The sequence below is a fragment of the Thermothelomyces heterothallicus genome (assembly GCF_042370625.1).
Source record: "Thermothelomyces heterothallicus CBS 202.75 unplaced genomic scaffold P884_scaffold_1, whole genome shotgun sequence".
NCBI classification, from domain to species: domain Eukaryota; kingdom Fungi; phylum Ascomycota; class Sordariomycetes; order Sordariales; family Chaetomiaceae; genus Thermothelomyces; species Thermothelomyces heterothallicus.
In genome coordinates this window covers 368,201-384,067 of record NW_027192562.1, presented here as the reverse complement: position 1 = coordinate 384,067, position 15,867 = coordinate 368,201, and the positions used below count along the sequence as shown (strand labels likewise).

Here is a 15,867-nt window from a genome sequence, read left to right as displayed (position 1 = left end):
TGCTGCCCAAAAAAATGAACGCCAGCCTGGCGTTGTGCATACATACATACATACGGAGGCGCCCGGCCAGTCAAAACGGCTGATTCCGACCTGGGCAGGCCGATAATTGTGTATCCCGCGGCATGCCGATAAAGTTGCATGTTCCGAGACACCTCAGCTGAGCAGTACACCAAACAGCCCCAAGCCTTATCAAGCAGGGAAAGATTAACCCCGTTTGGGTTTGCCCACCGCTAGATAGCACGCCATGGTTGGCAAAGCAACCCTCAAAGTTGGTACATCCAACAAAACATTAACTTTCCTGGACAATTTTAAAACCCATCCAGTCGGCCCTCGGCGCGATGGTCCATAAGAATGAAATAAACTCCAAGTGGGGAGGCCCAGCGCGCCGCCGAGTGTCACTAATTGCCGCATGCCAAAACATCGTATAAAAACATCGCTTTGTATCATGCCCGCAAGTTGCCGTATCCCAACGCCCGTGCCCCCAGTTCGTCAAAGACAATTTGCCTTACCATCCATTCCAAACTCTCAAGTCACCCAAGCTCCACCACCGACCATGCCCATCGGAGAAGAAACACCAGCTTCTCCTTGTCTCCCAACTTCTCCCCCAGAGTCCTTTTTCTCTTGAATTAAACCTTCTTCTTCCTTCCGCCGCCCCTCTTCTTCTTCGTTCCGGCAGCCGCATCACCGCCGCCCATCTCATCATCGGTCTCGCTATTCTCCGCCTTCACCCTCCCACCCTGACTCTGGCTGCCTCCCTTGCCTCCCTTCTCCTCCCCTTCCACCTTCCCAACGATATCTCGCAAGAAGTCCCACTGATCGTCCCCCTCCACGACCTGCTTCAGCATCTGCGCCGACACCCGCTTCGAGTTGCGCTGCCTCGCTACCTCGGCGCTCTTGGTCACCAGGGCCACCATAAACAACTCCAGCGCCTTGCCCACCGCGATGGGCGTCTGCTGGGCGACCTTGCCAACCTCCTCGTCCGCCTGCATGATCCGCTTGATGCGTGCCGTCGGGAATTTTGTCTTGACCGTGATCGACTCGAAAGGTGAGGAGGTTGCTGCTGGCGCCGGAGCTGCCGACGGGCTCGAGGATCCGTCCCCCCGGGCATCGGACGCGGTCTGGGCGGTTACTGCCGCGGCTGCTCTCCTCGGCGGCATCGCGTCAGCTTTGCCGGAGGAGGGGTGGTCCTGTGCCGAGGCGGATTCGCGGTAATCGTTAAGTTGGCGCGCCTGGGCTTGGGGGGCGGCGACTCCGTGTGGTGCTTGGTGAGGTTGTTGCGGGGGTTGATACTGGAGACTACCGCGATACGGAGGTTGGTAGAACGGCGCCTGCTGTTGCGGCGGTGGGACCTGTGTTGCCGTGTAATTGCTGCCGGGTTGTGAGTACCCGGCGATGGGATAGCTAGCTGCGCGAGGGGGGTAGTATTGGTGTTGTGCGATGGATGCGTGTCCTGCACCGACGCCAACTCCCGGGGGCGCTTGGCTGGCGGCGGAGTCGCTTGGATGAGGTGTTTGAGCGAACGTCTGCGCCAATGGCTGACTTTGGTATTGTTGACCTAGTCGGGGTTCTGGTTGAAATTGCTGCGATCGAGAGTCCGGGAAGTAAGCCCTGGAGGAAGTCTGCAGGTAGGAAAAGTTTGGCTGTGAATGCTGCGATAAAAGCTGCTGGGGTTCTGCAGGTTCCGCGGGCGGTGTGGGGCCCGAATAGAACAAAGACAGGTCGGGACTCTTTGGCGCATAAGTATCGTTGTCAGCAGACATGCTGTATAGCTCCAACTGGAGACAAAACCCAAAGTAAGGCTTTATAGTGTAGAGAACGCGAGACCGTCTCCCGAGGCTGGTTTATGATAGGCCACCTTGGTCTTGGTGTTTCCTTATTCTGACCTTTGGGTGGGGCGCAGAGTCTCGCTCGCACTGAACGATAACGAGGTTGAAGCGGGGTGGTCGGAGTTTCAAGTCGTTATGCGGGTTTAATAAGCTCGTCGCATGCTGTGGCTGGGTCACAAAAGGCGGCAGGGCAGTTCAAGCTTGGGGAGGGGCAAAGTTGTGGGGCAGTTGTGGGCATTAATGTGGGGCCAATTCAAGCAGGCAGAACTGCGACACTTGGCCTCGAGACGTGACGGAATGGAACAACAAACGGTGACAAGAGTGAATAAGGAACTCTGACGGAGATCAGCAGCCATGTTTGGCCGGGAATGCAGGAAATCGTAGTTGAGCATTGATGGATTGACAGGTATTGGTTTGATCGAGCATAGAAGAAGGCCCCCAATACTCCGTACACTGCCGTCTTTTGACGTCGGTTTCGTCAGCTTTGTTGCTGTACATAAATGTCGAGCAACGGCAGCCCAACCTTAAATTTGCAGAAACGGAGACCCTTTTATGACACATAAACTCTGCTTACTTCTTTCAAGATGACCCGGGTCTTGAAGGCCTGAACCTCTGAAGTCCAGTTTGCACCTCGTCTTTGCTGTGGGCTGTCTTTGAGCCATACTGACAAGGCAAAAGCTGGGACGATGCTCTAAGTGCAGGCAGCTAGACGCAAGAAAAGCTCCGCTTCATTCGTTGTTGTGACAGCAAATCAAGCTCATCGGAAGTGATGATAATGGTTTCTGATCTTGTTCAAATACCATTGGATAGCGGCTGTGGATAGCGGCTGTGGGGGCAAGTGCAGCGAATTACCGACAATTGTATTGCCTGCCTACCTAAGTACCTACCTACCGACCTACCTACCGGCCTTCAGCTACTTCTGGAAACTGAATCTAGGTGCGCTTGTTCTTCCAGTCCCAGCTACTTCCCGCTTTGCATGGCGGAAAGATGGCGCAAGTGGAAGGAAAGTTTGTCTTCCACCTGCCTTGCCTTGCGCTTCTGCCTCAAAAGCTCCGGGTCCCTCTTTTCCAAAGATCCATTACTCTAATTTACGATTGGCCCCCATCTTTTGTCATCGTACATCACTGACACCAGCGGTCATCAACTCAAGGGTCGATTCGACGAGACGCCATGTATCTCTCAAAGCTCAGGCAATAAACACCCTCCCAGATTTCGATTTCCAGCCGGCAAAGACAATCTCATATAGGCCGCAGAGAAGACGGCGCGTTCTGCGTTCTCGTCATCTCTAATTGTGTACGGCAGAATCTGGCATTCTTCAACCCTGTTCGGGGACGATAACTGTCGTTATATCGCGAGAGAGCTGGTCACGGATACCACCGGGACAATGGACCTGAGCATGATGTCCTGTTCTGGCTTAGCAGGGATCCCAAGGTCAAGGACGATAGAAACAATGTCTCCAATGGTAGCTCGTTTTAGCCCGTCCCACGCATAACTCAGCGCTAAGTCCTGGCCGAGAAACTCATCAACAAGCATTGTGCTGCTATCGTTGCCACCGCCAAGTGGTGGGAATAGTACTAAATAAGAGTTATTTAATCTAGCTGCACTTATGACGGCCACCGATCTGAATATCAGCACTAGAAATCCCGACCGTATTCGCCAGCTTTGTTCCGAAATTCTGTGCTTTGAGACACATGTGGTGCCCATTTCGGACGCTGGCTTCCGCGGTCCAGGCCAGAAGCGTCTTCTCACAGCTCTGGACAGTTAGCAGCCCGGTACACCTCACACACCTCGCACTTGCCGCGACAAAGTTGCCGCAAGCCAAGCCTGCACTCACCCCCTTCCTCACTTCTCTTACGAGCCAGTGGCTCTCGGTGACCACGCGAAACGCCTTTGCACTGATGTAAGCCCGGCAACTAGCTCCGCCAGATAGACAGCCGTGGAACGACAAGCCAGGATACAAGGATAGGCCCCTTAAAGTGCGGAGGATGCTCACGGTCATAGTTCTGCGACAAAGTTCTGTCTCAGGGAAGACATATCAGAGGGTGCTTAGCTAACGCCTCCACATAGGACCGCGAAAGGAGGTTGAGGAGATTCTACAGGAGATAGTATGGCCAGCGGGTCTTTAAGTTTGGATTCGACACTACGATGCTCAGAAATGGCTGCTTGGATTTTTAAGCATCTATATCGTGTTGTTGGGCTTCTGGAGTTACTGTCGAAAGTCCATATAGTGTATATCCCAGGATGTAACAGTATGTATGTACGGATTACATGGACAATACATATCCGTAAGACACATCCGCCGTTGGTTTACGACCCAATTAGGCATAGTCGATGAAACGTGCGCCCCACTTAACTATCCGTACAGCTTGCGATCCTGAGTGGCGAAAGGGGCGTTGTACGAGTCGCGGAGAACTCCGTAACGTAATCCGTACATAACTGGTGACTGTGTACGGAGTTTTTTGAGCACGAAGGCATCCTTGTAGTTCTGGAACGCAGTAACACTGCGTTCCAGAACTACAACCCAACTCCCTCAGAGGGTCCAAGTCGGTGTCAGAGCCACCCACCATCGCATCGCGTGACGCTCGAGCAATCACCTTCAAACTATCACCTAGTATTCATCTAAAGGCAAGCCCCCTGGTTTTTCTTGGTCCTATATCCCTGCCTGTGATGATCATAGTGAGCAATATCAATCGGCTGGAGACCGGAACATGGCGTCGGCGAAACCGAGCTCCGGCTCTGGGGTCACCGTCGCTCAATTGTCGATGATGGCAAAAGTAACTTGATCTAATCTGAAGGCGCCTGTCTACGATACTGACGTTTGCAATCCAATTTTTATAAGATACTCTGTCTAACGTCGGTTGTTCTAGTCGCCAGTCTGGTACGCCGGCCGTTGAGGGTACCAGAAACAAATTCCAGAAGCAACGGGCCAAGCATGAATGCCCCCCAACCTCTGCGTTGCCGCCCCTCGCGGTAGTCTTGGAGAGTTTGTACCGGAAATTCATATTTCGGCGTGACTGCCTCTACCGTGTCATACGTGATGACAATCCGCTTCCTCAGTTGGACCTTTCTTAGCACTGAATACGATGGAGCAGCTCGACGAGACTAACGGATACGCCTCCGAAATCCGGCTGCCCGTGTATCGCAGTCCCATTACGACGTTGTTCCTTCACATCAACTAGTCCCTCACCGTAATTCCATGCGGTCTCGAGTGTTACTCAAGGCGGACCCTTTTTACCCTTGACAGCAAACGCAGGTTCACCGAGCATCTGCTCGTTTCTACACCCATCTGCCCGCCTGCTTATCCCATGTGGAACAACAAACACAAGGTCGACGTCGCACACGCGGTGACACGCTTACGCATACACTCGATTAGTCATGCACCACCCTCCGGAACGGGCTCGCAACCCTCGGAGGATCTCCTTGGTTCGAGCGGGGATTGCTGAGCATTACAGATGTCTAGATGCATCTTGCAGTTCATCTCATCTCCCGGGTGCTCGCCATTATCTTCCACCAGCTCCTCCTCTTCTCCTCCTCCTCCTCCTCCTCCTCCTCCTCCTTCTTCTTCTTCTTCTGCTGCTGCTGCCCCGTCTCGCTTCACTGGTTCCTCGCCACCTTTAGGATCCTCTCCTCCATCTGTTCAAACGCCCCCAGCACCTTTCCGTACTTCTCAAACACGCCCTCCTGGTACCCATCAGCGACCTTCTTGATGGCGCCCTCCTCCTTCCACCTCTTCCCGATCAGGTCGTCAAAGGTCTCACCCTCGGCGCGCTCAAAGGCCCAGACGGCCTTGTAGGCGCCGCCAAGAGCGCAGGCGTTGCCTCCGACGTCGAGCTTGTACACGCCGTCGGCGCCGCCCAGGACGTCGCCGATGATGCGCGCGATGGCCGGGTTCAGGGAGCCGCCGCCGACGAGGTAGATGCGGCGCGGCTGCGCCGGCAGCCGCGCGTCCGGGCTGTGCACGAGCTTCTGGCTGCGCAGGCGCATCGAGAGCGCCTGCGACTCGACAATGACGCGCGGGTCCGTCTCGGCGGGCCACGGCGCCGTCTCCTCCCGCAGATCGCCGCCGTCGCGCGCGTCGCACGTGTACCGCCATGTGCCGGCGCGGATGTTGGGGACGATCTCGGGGAGGTAAAAGTACAGGCCCAGCTTAGCGCGGTCCGAGTGCGACTTGACATCGAGCGGCGGGGTGGCCAGGGCGTGCTTGTTGAAGGTCGCCCACGCGTCCTTCCCTTCCTCCTCCTCCTCCTCCCCCGGCACGGGCTTCGGTAGGGCGTCGCGCACCTTCTCGCGGGCTAGCCCGCCGTTCTTGTAGCAGAGCATGAACATGTACTGGCCGGGCGTGGTCGGGTGGTTGAAGAAGTGGTAGCTCGGGTCCGGCTTGTAGACGGGAGTGCTCATGAGGAAGGTGGTGCTGGTGCCAAGGCTGACGATGGCGTCCAGGGGCCGGAGCGGGAGCGCCAGGATGGTCGCCGGGTTGTCGCCTGTGAAGGGCGCGACCTCGCAGTTGGGGCTGAAGCCGTACTTGGAGGTGAAGTAGCCGCTGATGCGGCCCATGCTGCCGCCGCCGTCCAGGCGGACCTCGCCCAGCTTGCTGCGCAGCTCGGCCACGCCATCGGCGCCGGCTGTTAGTTCGAGGAGCGGCTCGCTCCAGTTGTTGGCGGCGATGTCCCAGAGGTTCATGCCGCAGGCGTCGCTGATATCCATGGGCGCGACGGCGCCGAGGAAGAGCGAGGCGAGGAAGGAGGAGACGAGGGAGATGCGGGACGTGTTGGCGTACATGTCAGGGAGCTTTTTACGGAGGCGCAGTATTTGAGTGCCGGTGAAGCGCTGCCCGCGAGGTTTTTGTCAGCTGTCTCGTTTCTCGCTCTTCCCTCTCCCCCCTCCCCCTTTCCTTCGCCTTCTTTGCATGACTGGTTTCTGTCGGTGTTAACTCACATGATGTGCAGCACTCCCCGTAACCTCAGCCAACCTCTGTGCTGACCCCAGCCTGGCATCGAACTGGTCACACTCCTGCTGCGTGCTGTGGTCCTGCCAGTTGGGGGCGTACGGGTGCGAGAAGGCATCCTGTAGCTGATCCACCAGCGGCTTGTCCGACTTCAGACCGCCGAGGAGGGCGTCGGCCTGGCGGCTCCAGTAGACGCTGCCGTGCTGCTGGCAGGAGCCGCTGATTCCCCGGATCCGGTTCAAGGGCGTCTTCTTCTCCTGTAGGCGCTGCAGGACCAGGTCGAGGGACTCGAGCCACATGGCCACGGGGGCAAACACCTCCCCCTCATCTTCGTTGAGAAGCACGCCCTTCTTGATCTTGTACTTGGCTCCAAAGTCTTGGTCGAAGTCGACTTTCGCGTCCGAGACGACAGTGAGGTCGGACTGGACAACGATGGCTGCAGGTAAGGGCCAGTGTCAGCAATGTGTCCAGTCTCCTTTCGAGGGTTTCGGTGTCGGTCCTTGTGAGCCGCACCCTTGAGCTGCTGGGTCGAAAGGTCGAGCCCCAGATAGAGGGGTCCGTCACTCATTGTGATTATATGCTTGGTTCGAGACGAAGACGAGTCGAGCTTCCTGTAGTGCTTATTGACTGTTTCAAAGCGACTCCGGCGAGGTCGAGATGGTCGGTGATTCTACAACCCAGGATCACGACTTTTAGAAGAGGACGAATGTAAACGAGATAGTTGGTGGAAGCTCAGAAAGAGATGCCTCGCAAGATGCGGGAAGCTGGGGGACCTCAATGCCCCTCTATTAACGGACGTGGGGCAACCTTCGTCATTAACAAGATCAATCAATCCAGGTACGAATTTAATGGTGGGGCAAAGGCAGCCCCACGCTTCAACACTCGAGCAGCCTCGTGCGGTGGCATTTATTTAGCCTGATATCGAATTGATGGTCTCGACCAATGCCAACTTGGCGTCTCGCAGAGAAGGTTCCAGTCCTGCGGGAGTTAGTACTGTGTAGGCGATAGGCGCGCTTCTGAAGACTTCTGCCTCGAATGTACTCTGTACCACTAAGGTAGTGTACGTTAGTGTCGGGTAGCTTCACATTGTGCATTTTCCGGCCTCGCTCTCGGCTCTTCTCTGGCTCCGGATTCGGACGGATTAATAAGGGGAGAGAAAAAAGCCCTCGATGTTTGACAAGTGGATGATTTGGAGGACCCCGTTGTTTGCTTGGTGAGTTCACGTTTCGATCGTGCGCGGGTCGAGCAATTCTGGTACAAGATTGGTGGTGGTTGTGACGGTGCCTGGATTGTACCGAGTACGGAGGTCCGTATTTCTCCCCTGGTCCTTGCTCGAAGCCATGGGCGGCCCTAACCCAGGTCTTAGTCCCTGCAGGCGCCTGGACCCTTGCCTATTCTTGCTGCCGCGCAATGACGGATGCCCGAATCAGGAGGCTTTGCCAGCTTGCAGGTGCAGTTGCGGCTGCAGCACCTTTTTACAGGCCTTCTCCTGTGGTCAGGCGCGCCCGCATCCACCGCCAACCAACGACACGGAGGATTTGACCCCAACATTCGGACGGAAACCCAACCGACCGAAAAGAACGACGAAAGCGCGTACCCTCCCCGACTTATCGCTTCTTTCAGCGACAGCGCCATGGACACGGCGAGACCCCGCGCAACAAACTGAGAAAAAGCATGCGCGCACCAGCAAATTGCCTAAAGACATTCGCGCCGGCGTTAGTGCTGCTGGGACTCCACGCGCTCGGCGTTCATGGCTCCAGAGCGGGCTCCGAAACCGCCGTGACAGCCGCCCCGGCTGCCACAGACGAGGTGTGCGAGTCAAGAACCATCAACTACATCACCCACTCGCTGCCGCAGCAGTGTTTGCGCACATCTTGGACAAGCCCCTCCCCGGCCGCCACCGACGAATCGACGAGCCATGCTACTACCATTACGGCCACCGCCACGGCGGTCGGCGAAAGCCCCGCCACAGACCCGGATCATGGCACCGCGCAGGACCAGGCCCAAGACACCCACGAGGAGCTGGCGGCCAGCTCTTTCATGTCGTTCGAGGAGTGGAAGGAGATGATGTTGCGCAAGTCGGGACAGGATCCCGCCAACATCAGGTCGCACAGGCAGCGCGAGCACCGGGACCGAGACCCCAGCATGCAGAGCGGTGATGTCTACAGTTTTGGGGAGGAGGGCGAGATCTCGCTCGAATTCGATGCCCTCGCCGAGAAGGTGTCGGAGATCGCATCGTCCACGGACAAGGCCACGCCCAAGGCCAAGGAGGTGGCGAAGGAAGAACAGGTTCTCTACGACGACGGGAAGACGCAGTACTACCGGAGCAAGGATGCCGGCAAAACCTGCAAGGAGAGGTTTTCGTACTCGTCCTTCGACGCCGGCGCGACCGTCCTAAAGACGAGCCCGGGTGCGAAGAATGCCAAAGCCATCCTGGTCGAAAACAAGGACTCGTACATGCTCTTGGAGTGCCGCGCCAAGAACAAGTTCGTCATTGTCGAGCTCAGCGACGACATTCTCGTCGACACCGTTGTCCTGGCCAACTTCGAGTTCTTCTCCAGCATGATCCGCAAGTTCAGGGTCAGCGTCAGTGATCGCTACCCCGTGAAGATGGACAAGTGGGTGGAGCTGGGCACATTCGAGGCTCGCAACTCGCGAGACATGCAAGCATTCTTGATCGAGCATCCTCAGATCTACACCAAGTACATCCGCATCGAGTTTCTCAGCTACTGGGGCAACGAGTTCTACTGCCCGATATCATTACTTCGTGTCCACGGCACGCGCATGTTGGATACTTGGAAAGAGCCGAGCCATGACGACGAACCCGAGCAAATCGAGCCACCTCCGGGATCAACTGCAGAGACCCAGCAAGTGCAGAAGCCAGCGGGCAGCGACAACACGTCGGTGGCTGACGAGGAGAAGGCCGCGCCTCGAACCCCTTCCATGGAGATGGGTCTTACCCCTTGGCCCCCCCTCTTTCAAGCCAACTTCTCTCTCCAAGTCTGCGAGTTGCCGTCGCCGACAGCCGCCGAACCCACACCAATCAACTCTGGGTTGAATGGCCTTCCGAAGGAACCCGCCGCTGCGTCCGACTCAGCGACCCCGCGTCCATCAGCTGCGCGAGCCGTCGATGAGCGGATCCAGGCGAGCAATTCCTCGCCGCCCGAGCCCGTTGGTTCTGCGGAGGCGTCTGCTTCCCACAGGCAGTCGGCAGGCAGTGCTTCTTCCGGGGCTTATTCGACACCATCGCAAGCCAGCAATAACGGCACAGTGAGTAGCACGGGCCAAAGACAATCCGACAGCAGGACGAACGCTACGGATAACGCCTCATCTGCCACCCCGACCACCCCACGCAACAAGACCAGTTCCGCCTCTTCGGCATCCGCCTCTCCGACCGTGCAAGAATCCTTCTTCAAAGCCATCACAAAGCGCCTCCAACTCCTCGAGTCTAATACCTCCCTCTCACTGCAATACATCGAAGAGCAGTCACGCTTCCTGCAGGAAGTTCTACTCAAGATGGAACGGAAGCAGATAACACGGGTCGACTCCTTCCTCGATACTCTCAACAAGACCGTGCTCTCTGAACTACGCAACGTGCGCACCCAATACGACCAGATATGGCAGAGCACCGTGCTGGCTCTCGAGACCCAGCGCGAGCAATCACAGCGAGAAATTGTCGCCCTCACCTCGCGCCTCAACGTCCTCGCCGACGAGGTCGTCTTCCAGAAGCGCATGGCCATTCTACAGAGCGTCCTCCTCCTCTCCTGCCTCGTTCTCGTCATCTTCAGCAGCCGCGGTGGTCTCGCCGCCCTGGACAGCGCGCCCTTCCCCCCGCCCTGGGCGTCAAGCCCGACCGCCTACCGCCGCTACGGCCACGCCCACTCCGACTCGTTCTCAGGGATGTCCATGCCGGGATCGCCGCCCCTGCAAGGCCAACAAACCGGCGGAGCAGCTTCCCCCCCAATACCTACCACCTCGGCCTTTCAGCGCCAAACCTACCCAACCACAACCTCCTACAAGGACAAGTCCCTCCCGCTTACCCCGCCATCCGAATACAGTAGAGAAAGCACTCCAGCGACCCACCCCAACCGCACCGCCCGGCCATCCTACTACTACTCCGACAACCAGGAGGAAGGAGCAGAAGGAGAAGGCGAAGAAGGAGAAGAGGGAGATGAGGCTGGCGGCGAAGGCGGCACAGCGTCACGTCAGTTCCGACGCCACGTAACAGCGCGAACAACAACGCCACCAGCAGCAGCAGGACCAGGACCAGGACCAGGACCAGGACCATCCGCACAAGCAGCAGCGTCGACAGCGCAGGCGCAACAGACGCCGTCATCAGGCGGAGACGCCGAGGTCGCCTCCATCAGATCCGACCCCGGCCTGCTGCAGCGAGATGATGCTGCCTCTTCCATATCGAAAGGGAAAGAGCAACAAGGTGATGATGATGATGATGAGGAGGAGGAGGAGAAAGGAGGGGGTCGAGGGAGTCCCGTGCTTTTGAGGGCGCGCTCCGTATCGTCACACTCCGCATCGTCACAGCCGAACGGCGGACTTAGGAAGCCATTGCCAGCGTTACCCGAAGATCCGAGTTGACCAGAGCAGCTCAGCATATAGATGTAATGAGCATGATGAGAAAGGCGTGTTAACGCACCCAACGCCCTAACTTGCAGTCCCATTCCCTGTGCCTCGGGTTTCCCATTCTTCCACGGTTGAACAGAGCTCTAGGTCCCAAAGCACTACGGTATCACGACCAAAGGGGAGCACCATGCAAGTAGCAGGTGAACTATTATGCTAGCTGAAAGGTTATGCTAACTAAGAGGCCAAAAGCTAGGTGTTTCCGGAATACCTAATCATGCAGGACGGCTGTACGGACCATCCATGGCCCATGGCCCATGGCCTCTATCTGGCTGCTCAAAAACGAGATTCTGCGGTATGGGACGACCTTTCCTAGACTACCAAGGCTTCAAGAACCCCATAGTCCAAACCCAGACGTCGTCCCGCTTTCTCCCATTTGCATTCCCCTTTTCCTCCAATTCTCCCCCCCCCTCCCTTTCACCAACTTCGTCGACAGCGGCTCGCGTAGTGAACCGAGCGAAGTAACAATGCGACGAGATATTCTTTTTTTGTCCGGCCCAAGATCTGAACGTATTTGTCAAGAAGGTGCATCTCGAAGACAGCAACGGACTTGCAATACAAATGGCATTCACCTCCGTCGACTTCTCGAAAATAGCAAAGGAAGTAAAGCCCAGCGCGACTCCATGGGATCGAATGTTCGTTGCCATGGTGATTTCACCCATTCTTAGCGAGATGGGTAAGGTTCTCGCTTCACCACGGCGTTTCCAACCAACTTACTTCTGGTTGAAGAGACCATGTTGCTGGGCGCGAACAGCATAGTCATACTCCTCGAGGGCTGCAAGCCTAGTGCCGCGGTCGTACTGGGAACGACGGCGACGCTGCTCTTCGCGGAAATGCTGGCCGGCGTTTGGAGTGAAGAGGCCTGTAGCGGTTTGCATGATTAGTCGATACGGGACGCCAAACCAGGCCAGGAGCGTTTGCACTTACCGATATGCTCAGCATTCTCGCAACTGCGCCTCATTTTTGAGAGGTTGTCCGGCTCCGGGAAGGGTTCCTCTTGACCAGCCAACTCAGGTCTGGGACCATTGACGGTGTAATAGAGCTAAAGCTGTCAGTCGTGCTGCTTGATGTAACAAACACGGGTATATACCTTGGGCCGGTAATGAGGAGCCTCCAACATGACAGAACTGTTGCGGAACTTTTGGACAAGGCAATCCTTTCCTTGGATGGCTTGTTGAATGTGTCAACATCAGTTCTGGCTTCACAAAGACACCGGGGTAAAAAAATAACCTACTAGCATAGGAGATCTCGGCGACCTTGTCACTCTTGAAGCAGTTCCAGCGCTGATTACCCCGCGCATTGACGAACTATTCCAGAGTTAGAGGTAACGGTTCTGGGAATGAGACGGAACAAAGGTTGATATGGCTGTAACATACATCGATTATATCCAACGGCTAGTCGAGGGTCAGCGACGCCGTTTCCGGGTGCCAGGGGGTGGCTGGGAGGGAGAGGAGACTTACGTCTACGAAATTGATAAACGCATAGCCAACGCTATAGGGGCCTCGTCAGTTCGATCACACCAACATGAGGAAACCGTCAAAACTTACTTGCAGTCGTTGGCAAAATCGATACGAAGATACATGAAGTCGTACTTGCCCCAGCTCGACTCGTCGATGATGCGCTTCAACATTGCTTGGTCGACCTTGTTGGGGATGTTCCGAAGCATGATCTATCTTTGTAAGCTAACATAACATGAAACAATGCTATTTTTATAAACGTACAGTGGTTCGGACGTCGACGCCGTCCCGAATTCGATTGACATCAACGTGGTTGTGGTGGCCGACGTTGCTTAAATAGTGTGACCTGCTGGCACGCATGGCGCCATGACGGCGGCCGTCCAGGCGCGCATAAGGTTGGATGCTCCTGGGGCTGGTGAACTCACTACGAATTGCCATGGGTGTATCGGGGGGAGTCGTATTGAACAGAGGTGCCATGATAGGCCTACCTCCGGAGATGGGCGTCATAGGTGCCAGGTGAGAAACACCCTGGCCGCGTGTCGGAGTTTGATCGAGCATAAACCGATTCGGTCCGGGAGACTGAAAGCTGTTGCAGACGACTGGATACATGGCAAACTGCTGAGACCCGTGAATTCCAGCAGTCGAATGACTGAGACGGCCTGAGGTAAAGAGCCCAGTAGGCTGCTGGGGCCCCTCCGAGAGAGTCATCTCCCCTCTCGAAGCACCAAACGGGCGGCTGTTGTTCTCAAGCGGTCGAAACATCTGTGCTGCCTCATCCGGTCGACAGACCGTCAAGATCAAATGGACACCCTACGGTTCGTCAGAAAAAAGAGTCAAGGTGTTTCAAATAATAAACCATGGTAAGCTTACACCCAGCGTGGTTCGGTTGAACTTGTCGACGACGGAGATGGCGACGTCGGCGTCCGAAAACTCGACCACGCCCCGGAAAGTGTGGTTGTTGGCCACACTCTGACTCAGGAGTGCAAATACTTCGCCTTGAGTGTCAAGAAAGGTATGGACAACCGTCTCAACATGAACGGCGCCGAAGTTGACGCCTTGGTCATATGCGGTAATCTGTACCTTGCCGTCGCAAATCGGACTGACCTGGGCTGAGGAGCTACAAACCTGGGATCCTGGTCAGCAAGAGGAGAAAGCATCCCAATCATGAAGATACATGCCTTATAGAACTCAGCCGCAACAATGTACTTGGCGCACCAATTGGGGGACCCAAGCTGAACGTTTTCAAGGGTGTTGCGGGCATCACGCACGTTGGGAAGATAAAGGAATACCCTGCCTTCGGCTGCAACTGCGTGGCGTTTGCCTTGAAACGGCAACCCGAATCGCTCCAGCTGCTGTACACACGGTCAGTATCATGCATTCAAGCGGGGTTCAGGTTGTTAGAGCTCACCGCAAGATAGCCTTCGACATCAGTCACGGAGACGGGATGGGAAGGCGAGTATATGACCAGATAGCGAGAGATGCCCATCTCGGAACTGAACTTGGCTGTAGGCTGAGGGGCTAGGAGCTGGCGATTGGCACCCATGGCAGGACCCGTGCCGCTCCGCATGTTCAGGGATCCATGGGCCACCAGAGGAGCCGAGACAGGCCGGAACACCAATGCGGTCGGCGACAGCTTGTGCTCAGCCTTGGCTGCCGTGTTCGAAATGAAGGGGTCCTTTTCAGCAGCAGCCGTGGTGCTGCTGAAGCCCTTGGGAGTGTTGGCATGGTACTGAACAACGTGGCTGGAGGAGCCATCGAGGCTAGCGGCGGTCAACGGCTTATTGGGCCGGGCCAAATTGTCATCGGGAGAGAATACGGTGAGTCTAGTGTCAGGTGTGTTTTCGTGTTTGTATGAGTCGGCACCGGCACTCGACGAGTGCGGAGAGGACGGGTTGATCGAAGCCTCCCGAATATGCGCCATGGTGATAATCGCCGTGACGCTGAATCGCTGTGTGCCTTCTCGGCGGCGCTTGCGGTCTGAGGAGATGAGGAAGTCGACGATGATGCTGAATGGTACCAGGTAGGACCTGGCGAGAGAAGAAGGGGATGAGGGTAATTTCCGCACCCGGACTTGTGATGGGGGAAAGAGAACACCGATGGGCAATCAAAACGAGATTTGCGGGAAGGTGAGGTCGGAGCAGTTCCGAGACTTCCAGAGGTTCGACGCGTTTGACAGCGCCTGGATCTGGAAGGAACGTAGAAGAAGAGAGATCGACGAATCCTCGAGATTCGAAACAAGGATATGTAGAAGGTAGGACTGGGTCTCTTGAGCAGCCGCAATGATTTCGATGATCAAGCAGATCCGAAAGGCTGAAGTCTCCTCTTCTTTGGGAAGACCGGAACTGGAAGGTTGAAATCAAACACAGGGAAGGGATTTTGCTCAACGCATTTCAGAAAAACGTGGGCTCTTTCGAATGAACTGCTCCTTCCATTATTAGGGTTTGAGCCTGAGCTCACGATCAGGCCATCGCCGAGACGACGATGTCATGCGGCTGAAAAAGGTCGTGGTAGACTCTATAATTGCCCAGCCAAGATGCCAGACTTAGTCTCGGCAACTGCAGCAGCGGGAGTCACAAGGTTCTCCTTAGCATTGAAAAGCAGGACACTGTTAGACAGGGACAGCCGGGAGTCAGAGCAAGCTCGGTTACGTAGTAACCGAGCTCGAATGCGGGAGTTAAGGAATGAGACTCCAATTCAAGGCCGTAAGAACAGCTACACAGAAGTCGTGAGCCAGGTCAGTCTGGTCAAAACTCTATTGGCGCCATGTATGTCTCGGACAGCTAAGGGGGGAGGATGCTTTTCAACTTATTGACCCCAGGGCGTCTTTCAGTCTTTGAATTTAAGCGTTCACGATAGTTTGACGAACAGTAGCCATGAGAAAAGAAACTGAAACACATGGTACTTAGTAAGGACTTCGAGATGGAAAGCATCCCTCATTGTTTGCAATGTGAAGCCGTCATTCAATGTTGAGTAAACTTTCCGACTTCCATGTGCAAAATCCAAA

General features: G+C 55.9%; 6 protein-coding genes across 6 annotated transcripts; 3 read left to right on the top strand and 3 right to left on the bottom strand.

Annotated features, from left to right (window-relative positions):
• Nucleotides 1–208: 208 nt before the first annotated feature.
• Nucleotides 209–720, top strand: P884DRAFT_253028 (uncharacterized protein). The gene has a single exon (XM_069440763.1). The coding sequence runs from the start codon at nucleotides 410–412 to the stop codon at nucleotides 623–625; it is 216 nt and encodes a 71-aa protein (XP_069301419.1). The 5' UTR covers nucleotides 209–409; the 3' UTR covers nucleotides 626–720.
• On the bottom strand, nucleotides 209–1,899 carry P884DRAFT_288484 (uncharacterized protein). Its single transcript, XM_069443955.1, has one exon. It carries the CDS (start codon nucleotides 1,758–1,760, stop codon nucleotides 627–629), a length of 1,134 nt encoding a protein of 377 aa, XP_069301418.1. The 5' UTR covers nucleotides 1,761–1,899; the 3' UTR covers nucleotides 209–626.
• Nucleotides 1,900–3,432: 1,533 nt separating this feature from the next.
• P884DRAFT_273773 (uncharacterized protein) lies at nucleotides 3,433–3,932 on the top strand (the record flags this gene model as incomplete). Its single annotated transcript, XM_069442628.1, has 3 exons — nucleotides 3,433–3,586; nucleotides 3,635–3,726; nucleotides 3,894–3,932. 3 exons carry the CDS (start codon nucleotides 3,433–3,435, stop codon nucleotides 3,930–3,932), a joined length of 285 nt encoding a protein of 94 aa, XP_069301417.1.
• A 1,449-nt stretch (nucleotides 3,933–5,381) lies between these two features.
• Nucleotides 5,382–7,548, bottom strand: P884DRAFT_233590 (xylulose kinase-like protein). The gene is made up of 3 exons (XM_069439888.1): nucleotides 7,285–7,548; nucleotides 6,762–7,207; nucleotides 5,382–6,653 (listed from the first exon to the last, which is right to left on the bottom strand). Exons 1-3 carry the CDS (start codon nucleotides 7,337–7,339, stop codon nucleotides 5,421–5,423), a joined length of 1,734 nt encoding a protein of 577 aa, XP_069301416.1. The 5' UTR covers nucleotides 7,340–7,548; the 3' UTR covers nucleotides 5,382–5,420.
• Nucleotides 7,549–8,320: 772 nt separating this feature from the next.
• On the top strand, nucleotides 8,321–11,508 carry P884DRAFT_253022 (UNC-like C-terminal-domain-containing protein). Its single transcript, XM_069440762.1, has one exon. It carries the CDS (start codon nucleotides 8,446–8,448, stop codon nucleotides 11,362–11,364), a length of 2,919 nt encoding a protein of 972 aa, XP_069301415.1. The 5' UTR covers nucleotides 8,321–8,445; the 3' UTR covers nucleotides 11,365–11,508.
• Nucleotides 11,509–12,119: 611 nt separating this feature from the next.
• Nucleotides 12,120–14,784, bottom strand: P884DRAFT_304168 (uncharacterized protein; the record flags this gene model as incomplete). The annotated part of the gene is made up of 9 exons (XM_069445075.1): nucleotides 12,120–12,268; nucleotides 12,334–12,422; nucleotides 12,497–12,533; nucleotides 12,637–12,713; nucleotides 12,954–13,075; nucleotides 13,128–13,634; nucleotides 13,734–13,988; nucleotides 14,042–14,215; nucleotides 14,272–14,784. The coding sequence occupies 9 exons, from the start codon at nucleotides 14,782–14,784 to the stop codon at nucleotides 12,120–12,122; spliced, it is 1,923 nt and encodes a 640-aa protein (XP_069301414.1).
• Nucleotides 14,785–15,867: the final 1,083 nt, after the last annotated feature.

Excerpts from the sequence above, each read along its gene's own strand:
- P884DRAFT_253028 (XM_069440763.1), top strand. The coding sequence starts at position 410 with ATGCCAAAACATCGTATAAAAACATCGCTTTGTATCATGCCCGCAAGT.
- P884DRAFT_288484 (XM_069443955.1), bottom strand. The coding sequence starts at position 1,760 with ATGTCTGCTGACAACGATACTTATGCGCCAAAGAGTCCCGACCTGTCT.
- P884DRAFT_233590 (XM_069439888.1), bottom strand. The coding sequence starts at position 7,339 with ATGAGTGACGGACCCCTCTATCTGGGGCTCGACCTTTCGACCCAGCAG. Across the intron at positions 7,208-7,284 it reads TTCGACCCAGCAGCTCAAGG|CCATCGTTGTCCAGTCCGAC; the intron begins GTGCGGCTCACA and ends CCTTACCTGCAG. Across the intron at positions 6,654-6,761 it reads CGGGGAGTGCTGCACATCAT|CGCTTCACCGGCACTCAAAT; the intron begins GTGAGTTAACAC and ends CCTCGCGGGCAG.
- P884DRAFT_253022 (XM_069440762.1), top strand. The coding sequence starts at position 8,446 with ATGCGCGCACCAGCAAATTGCCTAAAGACATTCGCGCCGGCGTTAGTG.